Here is a 12394-nt window from a genome sequence, read left to right on the forward strand (position 1 = left end):
CAGGTCACACATGCCACTGCGCAGGAACATGGGGAAGGAGAATTAGCCATTTGAACCAGGTCACACATGCCACTGCGCAGGAACATGGGGAAGGAGAATTAGCCATTTGAACCAGGTCACACATGCCACTGTGCAGGAACATGGGGAAGGAGAATTAGCCATTTGAACCAGGTCACACATGCCACTGCGCAGGAACATGGGGAAGGAGAATTAGCCATTTGAACCAGGTCACACACGCCACTGCGCAGGAACATGGGGAAGGAGAATTAGCCATTTGAACCAGGTCACACATGCCACTGCGCAGGAACATGGGGAAGGAGAATTAGCCATTTGAGCCAGGTCACACATGCCACTGCACAGGAACATGGGAAAGAAGAATAAGGTATTTGAACCAAGTCACACATGCCACTGAGCACGAACATGGGAAAGAAGAATAAGGTATTTGAACGAGGTCACACATGCCACTGAGCAGGAACATGGGAAAGAAGAATTAGCCTTTTCAGCCAGTTCATACATGCCAATGCGCGGTAACATGGAAAAGAAGAATTAGCCATGTGAGCCCGGTCACACATGCCACTGCGTGGTAACATGGAAAAGAAGAATTAGTCATTTGAGCCGGGTCACACATGTCACTGTGCAGTAACATGGGAAAGAAGAATAAGCCACTTGAGCCAGGTCACACGTGCCACTGCACGGTCCAGTAGCCCTCATTGGAAGATCACCTCAAGTTTAGAGCCACATGAGCACAGCCTTGTGGGTACGCACATTAACCCAAAAGCAAGCCTTTATCTCCTGAAAACTGTTTGTGTCCAACAGGTCAGTGCTATTTTATACATTATGGGCCCGATTCATGGAATATTTTCCCCGGTTCAAAGTGACTTTGCACTGCCGACACAACCCCCGATTCATGGAACCGTGCAAAGTGTATTTTTGCAGTGCAAAGTCCAGACAAAGTCAGCGCATAGTCATTTTTGCGGTTGAAAATGATTTTGCCCTGACTTTGCATTGCAAAAATACACTTTGCATGGTTCCACGAATCAGGGTTTATGTCCTCAGTGCAAAGTCACTTTTCAGCAGTGCAAATTCACTTTGGACCGGGCAAATATTCCATGAATCGGGCCATAGTTTCTTCAATCCAAGACAGACAGCAGCTCTCAGGGCTGCAGATAACTGCTTACGAGTTTGCACCCATATCAGAGACCATCAGTGCGGTATAGCCTAATACCCTGGTGTTTGGAGCTTTGTGGCATGTGTGCTGGTTTTTGCTGCACAGTTCCTATCAACCATTCTGCCGCATTCCTCCATTCCTGGTGCCAAATCCGGATGTGGGTGGGTTTGTGCTGCTGCCCGGCCACAAAGGAAGAGGCTTTCCTCATGGAGGCAGCGGCTTTTAAACTTTTACCCAGGAAGCAGTTTCTCTGCCCCCAAGACCTTTGCCCCTTCCTTCCTTTTGGGCAGTTCCTGCCCCTCCAATATGCCTCTTCCCTCTAGGATGGTGGAGATGATGGTGTGGCTAGAAGGGCAGCCCCCTACGCCTGTTGCCTGCCTTCTATTCCCCCTGCCGGAGCGAGATAATATCCCGGGGATCTAGCCCTTACCAGGACCACCTTATATAGTCATACATAACAAAAATGAAGACCAAAAATATACGGATGAAAAAGTGGACACGGTTTTCATTCTGAAAGATTTATCTTACAGGTGAACCCAGCCCTGCCTGGTCCTGAGCTGCACCAAAACATTGTTATTATGGGATGTATTGAGCATGGACCTAGTTTCGGGTAGCAACAGAGCGCTTCACAATCATAGGGAGAAGAACATAGCAGAGAAAAAGCGAGCAGGGAACAAACAGGAGAGTGCGGGCAATTGGCAGCAAGGGATCTACAAGCAACCAGGAGAGGAAACAGTAAGGAGCAGATCACCCTACTCTCAGGTACGGTGGGGAGTGGAGGATGTGTGGGCCTACGTGTTAGAAAGGAGCCATTCCTTGAAGAGGAAGATCTTGAGCTCCTTCCTGAATTGTAAAAGCGAGAGGGTGAGTCTGATGTTGAGGGGGAGTAGTTACCAGCGTTTGGGGCGTATACAGAGAAGGCATGCCTTCTGGTTCTTTCCTTCCTGCACCGGCGAAATTTACATCCGTTGATTGTTTTGCTTCCAGTTGACATATATTATTTCCAGGCACTAACTAGTTCTGAGTCATCCAGACCATTGCTGCCCTCTATTGCCTCTAGGAGACCCCTCTCTATTACTAACAGTCAAACTCCATCCGAGTCAAGAACCCGCTCACAGTTGTTGCCCCTACTACCGGGAACCATTTGCTCCCTTCTCTTCACTACTTCAATCACAACAAGACCCACTTTAAATATTTGGTAGCTCACATTAATACCATTGTTAAATGTACCCTTGCAAAGTAGTGTGAGCAAAGGTTTAATTTGTACTGTGATGGATTTTATTCATATTGAGTGTTTGCACTCATTTTCACCTAGGCTTTCCTAATGTTTGTAGACATACCTTTATAAAGAGTGGGGCCTTAAATCGCTTCATGAAATGTTATTTTTTCCAATAATATCTATATACATAAAACGCGTAGGTATTTTTCTGTACTCAGGTGATTAGGTTGACCTCTGCTGTCCAAATGGCAAAAGTGCACCACTGTGTGCCCTTCCACTTCAACAACAGCTATCATTTTAACAAACAGAATGACAACGGTTCTACGCAGTCACCTTCATGTTCCACCATGGCAAACATTTGGAATAATTTCATGTTAGTTCTTTCCACCCACACTCTTTACCACACTCTTTACCCAGGGCACAGCCGTTCCAGTGTCAATGAACAGTTAATTACCGGCTCAACGTTTCAGTCTCTAAAGAGCGAAACGCTGCAGGACGAATACCTCCTCACGAGATAAAACTGAAAGTAGGTGCTGTAATTATGCTAGTACGCAATCTTATGCTGTAAAGGGACAAGGTTTACAGTTACGCATCTACAAACACACATCATAGAGGCCTGTGTAATCAATGGAACTTAGAAACTGTTCTTATACCGCGCATAGCTCTGATTCCATCTGCTACAAACATGCCTTTCAAATTCAAAAGAAGACACCTTTCTATAAGTTTAGCCTTTTCAATGCCCATTAATAAGTCACAGGGACCTAAACCCCCTTCCTGGAAGCGAACTGTGATGACCATTAATAAGTCACAGGGACTTACTCCCCCCTTCCTGGAAGCGATCAGTGGTAATTCCGATATTTATGAAGGGGGACAGAAGTGATCATATGAATTACCGACCAATATTGACCATTATGATATGCTTAAATGGCGTATGTTACGCCGGGAACGAGTAGTTTGTATATTAATGATTTGTGGTGTGGTTATACACAAAAGGGGCAGGAAAGTAGGAAATCATATTTACAGACTGGACCCTTTCACCATATCGCTTAAGTTGGAAAAAGTATTTTCGAATAGCTACTCCAGATGGTTTTCTCTCTGCATTCTGATACATGAATTTGTTGTTATTTCCATTATAAAAGAAGGACTACACATACCAGAATGCAAAGTAAAATCCACAGGTTAGGTTATTATATATTAGGTTATATTAGGTTGTATATATATATATATTTCTTTTAAATGTGCCTCTCTCACAGTATCAGCAGTCATAAAATACCGAAACCGGGCCAGTCTTTAGCTTACCTCGATTGCTGGCAAGTGTGTCAGTTTCATCCTCTTTTCCGGCTTTGTAGTAAGTCATGCCCCTGATCATGACGATGGGAGACTTGGCTTTCGGCGTTGCAGGCGTACCGGCAAGTTTTACTTTTGTTGTGTCCTTTTTAAACTTCTCTGGCCTTGGCACCCGCTCTTTTGGCACCTTCGGCAGGGTCTTGTCACTTATGTTCTTTTTGGGGTGCGGGTACTTGTTAGCTTCTTTGCTTCTTCCTCCTGTTGTGTCCTAAGAAGACATAACAAAATGGCCTAAGAGGAGAGAGCTAGCTGTGGGTGTGGTTTACACAATGACAGCACTTCACTTTAAGTGCATACAATGGAACATGATACAACAGCTGACTCGTGCTTTAAATCTGCTGCACAGCGCTCTAAGAGCTATATAAGTATCCAATATAACAGTCCCTCAAGACTAAGGTTCCTTGTCCAAAGGATTCCCTGACAAACTAGATTGTCAATTTGCATATCCATTAAGTGTTGCCTCCTTCAACTTTGTATGCAGTGGCGGCTGGTCAATTTTTTAACTGGAATGGTGTAAATGTATGCCCCTAATATGTGGGAGCTCCTGAAGCAAACAAGATGGTTTCAGGGGGGATCTCCCCCCGAGAACATTTTTGAAAATAATGGGCTAAACTTTCTTAATGTGGCCTGGCATTTTTTACTTGGCAGCCATTAAGTCAATCGTCATTCAAACATGATATGAAGCATCAAACATGATATGAAGAGATCCCTCTCCCTCCCTCTTCTCTCCTCTCCCCACCTGCTCTATGGTGCTCTCTGTCTCTCCTATCTTCTCTAATTGCTTCTCTATCGACTACCCTGCTCTCCTCACTAAATCTGGTAGGAAGAAGTTGAAAAAGGACATCCTGGTCTCCAACCCAGGCCTCCCTATCGCGGACACCTATACCAGTGTCTCCTCTAGGAAAACTTTCACCGACATCCTCTTTGTCCTTCCCCCACCAGACCTATGGACTCTACATCTAGTTTCTGTGCTCTCTCCCTTCTCCTCCTCTCCCATTAATGGTGGCACCCGGTGGGAGGCCCTCCTGGCCTCCTTCCACTCCTTTAAGGTCATCATTAATGTTTGTGTGAATGGTACTGTCTTGGTCCACGGCCCTCAGGCCAACCTTCCTTTTGACCGACGCTTCCTGTGCCTCATCAATTTCCTTTCTTCTCCTGCTGTCCCCTTCAGCCCCCTCCACGGCTTCCTCGCCTCTCCCTATTGCCTCCTCCTTGGCTACCTTGCCCTCTCCTCCTTCCTTTTCTGCCCCCCCCCTCGGGCTTCTTCTACACTTCCGCAGGGCGTACCTCAGATTTGTACCCTTCCCCGGAAGCCTTTCAAGGATGGCAACCTTCTCCATATTGCCACTCTAAACTCTCGCTCAGCTGTCAAACACTCCTCCAACATCTGCCGCCTTCTGGATGAACATGACCGCGATGTCCTCGGTCTCACAGTGACATGGTTCACGGCCAGCTCTGTCACAAGCTTTGACACTTTCCTCCCTGGTGGCTACAAGATCCTCTCCGCACCCAGGTCCAACCGTTCCGGAGGGGGTGTAGCCCTGATCTTCCCCGCCTCCTGCCTCTGTCATTCCTATGCAGCCCTACTCCACTTTCGAATGCCTCGTCTGCAGGCTCTATCTCTCTCCTAGCCATTGCCCTACTGTGGCTACTATCTATCGGCCACCTGGTCAGATCTCCTCCTTCCTCTCCGAGTGAGTGGACTTCTCCTCTTCCCTCCTGGTCTCGACCACTCAACTCCTCCTTCTTGGAGACTTCAACATCCACCTGGATGCTTCCTGTCATTCCTCTGGACTCTTACGCGACCTCTGCTATTCTCTCTCTCTTTATATTCTCCCTTCTGGCCTGACGCACTCTGCAGGCACACCCCTGATGTTCTGATTTCCTCAGACCTTCCCCTCTCTATCCCTCTCACCACTCCACTCTCCTGGAGTGATCACTTTCTCCTTTCCACCCAGCTCACCCTCTATCCCCCAGGCTAAGCCAACTCCAGCACTGCAACCCACATTCTCGGACATCCGACCCATGAAGCGCATGTCAGTTGAGGCTTTCGCCGCCACTTTCTCAGCCCCTCCTCCCCCTTTGGCTGACTCACACCCTGACATGCTCCGCTCTGCTATATCTGATACTCTCGATGTTCTTGCCCCTGTCATGAGGATCCGCCTGAAGCCCAAAGCCAAGATCCACTCCCCGCGAGTTGCACACCCGCACTACCCCCCTAGCAACCCTTGCACTGTGGGACTGTTCTGTATCCCTACAGCCGCCTACCAGCACTTGACACCTGATGTCTGCACATACCCTTGCACTTGCCACCAGCTGGCCGCACTTCTCTTTCCTTTATTTATTTTACTGTTTATCCCGTGCACTGCTCTGCCCACTTCCCCTCCCCCCTGCACTTGCCTGATCTCAATGTCACCTGGCCTAGTAAGATGGTTGACTCCATCTTCCCTCTGTTCCCCCTCCCTTGCCTCGTCGCGCCTTGAAACACTTCTGCATAGGCGCGTTATAAATGCCATATCATACCTCATGTTGCCCTCAAATAAACCCACAACGGTGTTGAGTGAGGGGTCAGGAGAATGGCCATCATCTGCAAATCCCTTAAACTATTCATGGCTGGGACTTTTCAGATTGTAAGGTTGTATTGCCTTCATCTTAGTTTAATTTAGAATAGATCTGTCCTTTCTGTCTTCAGTAGGAACATCAGCACAACGTGTAGGGCCGCGCCCCATTAATGTGTATATGGCGACTGGGCCCCTTATCCAGAGCTTCTTTTCTGCCTTCATTATTTTCGTTGTTCCTTTGTAATGAGACATGCACCTGCATTCTGTATTTTTTTGTATTTCATCTTATTGTTCTGCTGCCTCAGATACCCTCCTCTGTGTATCGCACTAGGCAGGTGACACGTCTAAAAACGGTTCTATGTGATTTTACGCAGCAAAATTACAGAGAGGTATTTTTCACCGAAATATTTACAATGAAAAAATACAGATTTTTGAAATTTTATTTGAGGGTCTCCCCCTCTACCTCCCCGTTTCCCTATGTTTTAATCCCACCCGAACCACCTCCCCACCCTTTTCAACCCCTTACTCTACCCCCCATATATATTTAATTTAAAATTCGGTATTTTTTCCATTGTTAATTGTTTCGTTAATCAATACCTCTGTTTTATTTAATCGATAAAATCAATGGATACCTTAAAAACGTGCAGGCCACACATTTGATGAGTGTTCAATCCTGAAGAAACGTGCACGTTCCGGCTACACATGCCCCACACATGCCCCACACCTGCCAACTGGCCTCATGTCATCAGGATCAGCTTAGCCAAATCTGGATGTCTTCTGCCGAAAGCATTTTGCATGCTGGGACTTCAAGTTTCCAGGATAACTTGGCATGTCCAGGCTCCAGCATGCGCAGTGGCAGTGCATAAGAAGCAAGGACTGGCTGGGGGGCGAGGGGGAGTCCTGATCATCAGACCAATTTGCATCTATGCCAGACCTCCCCCTTGGCCTAAATCCTGCTCTGTTAATCTCACAATATGAGCTTCCAAGGCCGGGTACAACTGTGCCTATGGGAAATGAAGTCCATAGAGCTCCCATAACAAACAGAAAAATAGCCTTTAGGAGGGTGACGGGTTTCGGCACCACCACGATGTTACAAGAATCAAAATACCCTTATCCAGACCAGTGCAGCCCACAACCGTGAACATAAAGGTAATATTTGCCCATCGTCTCGCCCCTCTTATGGTCTTGTGGCACCCACCTGGACCTTCGTCTCCTGCACGGCGGCCGCGTCCTTCTGCAGGAGCTGGTAGCCAAGTTTGGAGATCTCCTTCTTGATGCTGATCATGATGTCCGAGTAATTCTCGTAACGCCTCATCTGATTGGACAGGTTGATGACACTTTCCTTCATGAAGTCGTTCTCCCGCGTCAGGTTCGTTTTGATGGTCTAGAAGTGTGGAAACAGAGAATCATCAGGCTTGTGCACGAGCGGGCATTATTCCGTTAAAGTGTCCGTGCAGCACAAAGCCACTCCCTTTGTGTCTGCAGGGAGGTGGGTGAGATTAAGTAGGAGAGGCGCTCACATATGGAGGCATATTTAGAATTTGAAATTAACATCAACTCTGCATGTTGTTAAACCTAGTCAATTGCACAAAGGTAGATTCTGCATAAATGTAACCCTAGTCAATTGCACAGAGATAGATGCTGCATACATGTACCACTAATAGATTGCACACAGATAGATTCTCCATAATGATAACCCTAGACAATGCACAGAGACAGATTCTGCATAAATGTAACCCTAGTCAATTGCATGGAGCTAGATTCTGCATTCATGTAACCCTAGTCAATTGCACAGAGCTAGATTCTGCATGAATGTAACCCCAGTCAATTGCACAAAGATAGATTCTGCATATATTACACTCTAGTCAATTGCATAGAGCTAGATTGTGCATTCATGTAACCCTAGTCAATTGCACAGAGATTGATTCTGCATAAATGTAACCCTAGTCAATTGCACAGAGATAGATTCTGCATAAATGTAACCCTAGTTAATTGCACAAAGATAGATTCTGCATAGATGCCACTATAGTCAATTGCACAGAGCTATATTCTGCATCCACGTAAACCTAGTCAATTGTACAGAGATTGATTCTGCATAAATGTAACCCTAGTCAATTGCACAGAGATTGATTCTGCATAAATGTAACCCTAGTCAATAGCACAGAGATTGATTCTGCATAAATGCAACCCTAGTCAATTGCACAGCGACAAATGCTGCATTCATGTAACCCTACTCAATTGCACAGAGATAGATTCTGCATAAATGTAACCTTGGTCTAATGCTCAGAGACAGATTCTGCATAAAGATAACCCTAGTCAATGCACAGAGATAGATTTTGCATACATTACAGGTGAAGGGAAGTCCCACATCCGGGCCAACCTCCTGAGATTGTATCGGCAGGATGAGAGTAAGAGTCTCACTGAAGGAACAAACCATCCTATTTAAAGGGCAATGGGGATGTGCTACTCTGGCACAGGACCCTCCCTTGTTTGCTCCATGAGAAGTATTCCTTATAGTCAGAAATCTAAACTACTGTAAATCTAAAGAGTAAATGCTAAGCATGCTGCAAACTAAACTATAAATGCTGCAGCTCAAGCCCTTAAAGGGTTAGCAGACACTTTTAAACATAACAAATACAAAAGATCTCCCTATACCCGGTGCAGCATATGTCAGTCTATTGCTCTCTCTGTATGCCGGCCTCTGTCTCTTTCGCTCTCCATTTCGTGACATAAAATGTAATTGTGTGTGTCCTGCAGGAATGCTGCTATCACTTCACAGAGCATTGTTCATTTGGGGGTGAGGAGGGCACAGACAGATAGCATATTATGTGACAGATTAGCAGTCAATGATACCGGATTATGTGACAGACTAACAGCCAATGATAGTATATTATGTGATAATTAGTGTGTGTGCATATAATAACACCTATGATACCAGATCATGTGACAGACTAACATGCAATGATACCAGACTGTGTGACAGATTAGCAGTCAATAATAGCGAAGTATGTGATCATTAGTGTTTGTGCATATAATAACACCATTGATACCAGATTGTGTGACAGACTAGCAGCCAATGATTGCGTATTACATGATAATTAGCGTTTGTGCATTTAACAACACCACTGATACCAGATTATGTGACAGACTAACAGCCAACGATAGCGGATTATATGAGTGTTTATGTGTATAATAACACCTATGATACCAGATTATGTGACAGACTAACAGTCAATTATAACGAATTATGTGACTGATTTGCAGCCTAAGAACATGCCTAATGTGTGCTTGAATGTTATGTCATGTTACATAGCTTGTATGCATAGTGCACAGAGCAATAGGAAAAGGAAGAGGATTGTACAAATTGGCGAAAGAGAGGAAAGATAAAAATGAATTGGGATTCCAACAGAGGCGAGGTAGGTGTTTATGATAGTTTGGGTGAATTTTTATTCTATCTAAAGGGATTGTAATTCCAGAAGGCTGAAAGATTTCCAGGGTAAATTCTAAAGTGTCTGGAGGAGTAGAGCGGATTTACATGAAGGTAGAGCTGGGTGAGCCTGGCGGGGTTAGTATCGGCCCGGGCTAAAACTGGAGCTCTGTCCTGGCCCTCCTTTCAGGTTAGTTCCTGACCAAACCAGGGACCGATCGAAAGCCCCACCGGCTGCCCCTTTTTCCCGGGAACAATGTAACATTTTTTTTAAAAGCCCTCCTGACATGATGACATCCTATACAGGTGCCAGTCTTACTGTCCCTTCAACCTGACTTCCTGTCCCACCTCAGCCACTCATTGACAAGATTCAGGAGCTCAGGAGCACTTCCTGGTACAACGATGCATCAGCCAGCCGTGAATTTAAATTTAGTCAAGTGCTGCTTGCTACCATCTCCTGTGCTCCCCTGGGTGCTCAATCCCCTCACCATCTTCCAAGTATAGCTCTTCCCAGCGCCATTTAAAAAACACTCGCTCTGTACTCGGATCCTCACAAGTGCCACCATCCTCTTATCCCTGCTCCAGTCCCCCACCCCCATGTCATCCCAATAACATGAGGGCTGCCCTCACCTCCACCCCAAGTGCCACCACCATAACCTTTTCCCTGCACCATCCCCCAAACACCAATGCTGGCGCTACTCCTGAAAACATCCTCACACCCTAAGCGTCAATCCCCTTTCCCTTGTTCTCTGCCCAAGCCTAACCCTACATCCCAACTAAACAATTCCCTTTCCCTTGTTCTCTGCCCCAGCCTAACCCTACATCCCATCTAGACAATCCCCTTTCCCTTGTTCTCTGCCCCAGCCTAACCCCACATCCCAACTAAAAACAACAAATACACTGGCACTGTCATTTTCCTCTCCCCCAGAGCCACAATCCCCTTTCCCTTGTTCTCTGCCCCAGCCTAACCCTACAGCCCAACTAAAAACAACTGCCCAAGCCTAACCCTACATCCCAACTAAACAATCCCCTTTCCCTTGTTCTCTGCCCCAGCCTAACCCTACATCCCAACTAAAAACAACAAATACACTGGCACTGTCCTTTTCCTCTCCCCCAAAGCCACAATCCCCTTTCCCTTGTTCTCTGCCCCAGCCTAACCCTACATCCCAACTAAAAACAACAAATACACTGGCACTGTCCTTTTCCTCTCTCCCAGAGCCACAATCCCCTTTCCCTTGTTCTCTGCCCCAGCCTAACCCTACATCCCAACCAAAAACAACAAATACACTGGCACTGTCCTTTTCCTCTCCCCCAAAGCCACAATCCCCTTTTCCCGGAAAAAACCCACGCAGTTCCAACCCCCAAACTCCAGTGTCTCCATCCCCTTCTTCCCCTTTTTTTCCCACCCTGTGCCCATTTTTTGCCTCGGCCCATGTTCGAACTCTGGAGCCAGGCTGGACCCCTGGCTCACCCCACCCTAAAGTTCCATGACTCTCACTGCCCCACATGAAGCCAGTTTTAAGATTAAGATGGGCGAATAAACAGGTTTCGACTGTAGGGCAATAGGGCCAAAAATGAAAAATGCTGCTGTGGGCACGTTTTTATGGTCAAAGTGGGCCAAATGTGTTGGTCTGTGTGGGCCAGTTTGATAAGCTACTTCACGATGCAGCTAGTAGTTTTGACGATTGTTGCTGAAAAAATGTTTTTTATATGGCTACTATTCAAACAGTCTGTCACAAAAGGAGTAGATTGACATTTGTAACTGTGGGCCACTTTTTCATTGGTGCCCGAGACAATTATAATTGATTATTTATAATGCACTTAATACCCAGCGGTTTATGAGCGCGGTTCCATGTCATTTCATGGCAGGAATAAACATTGCTGGGTTTTTCTCCACGGAAATTCCATCGAAAAAACTCATTGAATCTTTTATTTTATTATTTTTGGTGGGGTTCCACCGCAACTCCCCATCCCCTTTAATGTTTTTATATACCAGAATACCCACACCCCATATATATTTATTTGTAGCCCTCCCAAAAATTCGCTGAGTTTTTTTTGGATAGAATTTCCGTGGAGAAAAGCCCAGCGAGGGTTAATCCTGCGATGAAAGGGCGTCGTACCCAAAGCACGGACCCGGGGATCGAACCAGTGTTGCTCCGCATCGTCTTGCTCCGAAGGTACGCACGTTATCCATGAGCTGCCCTCCCAAGACAATTGTATGCCCCAGTCCGACCCTGCGGACAAATAATATCATGCGATGATCTTGAGATATGCTCAAGCAAACCCTCAGATGAGTGGAGGCCGCTAGTTCCCAAGGAATAAGAGTAGTACTGGGAATGCCAAGTGTAGAGGCCAGGCGTGTGCATGTCAAGAATAGACTGTGTGAGAGGTGAAAGTGAACGGAAATACAGCGGGAAGCATGGGGGGGGGTTTAGGATGGGTAACCCATGCATCTGTATCCAGTCAAAGCCTGAAACCTTAGATGAGTGGAGGCCGATAGTTCCCAAGGAATAAGAGTAGTACTGGGAATGCCAAGTGTATAGGCCAGGCGTGTGCATGTCAAGAATAGACTGTGTGAGAGGTGAATGTGAACGGAAATACAGCGGGAAGCATGGGGGGGGTTTAGGATGGGTAACCCATGCATCTTTATCCAGTAATGCCTGAAACCTTAG

At 46.3% G+C, this 12394-nt stretch overlaps 1 protein-coding gene across 1 annotated transcript in view; it reads right to left on the reverse strand.

Moving 5' to 3' along the window:
- Positions 1-12394, reverse strand: part of OLFML2A (olfactomedin like 2A) — a 243460-nt gene that overhangs the window by 67666 nt on the left and 163400 nt on the right. Inside the window, exons 4-5 of the mRNA XM_069609445.1 lie at positions 7494-7679; positions 3687-3942 (exon numbers count right to left, since the gene is read on the reverse strand). Coding sequence (XP_069465546.1) covers positions 3687-3942; positions 7494-7679 — 442 coding nt within the window. The remainder of the gene's footprint in view (positions 1-3686; positions 3943-7493; positions 7680-12394) is intronic.

The sequence above is a fragment of the Ambystoma mexicanum genome, chromosome 8 (assembly GCF_040938575.1).
Source record: "Ambystoma mexicanum isolate Mex_15411 chromosome 8, UKY_AmexF1_1, whole genome shotgun sequence".
NCBI lineage: Eukaryota > Metazoa > Chordata > Amphibia > Caudata > Ambystomatidae > Ambystoma > Ambystoma mexicanum.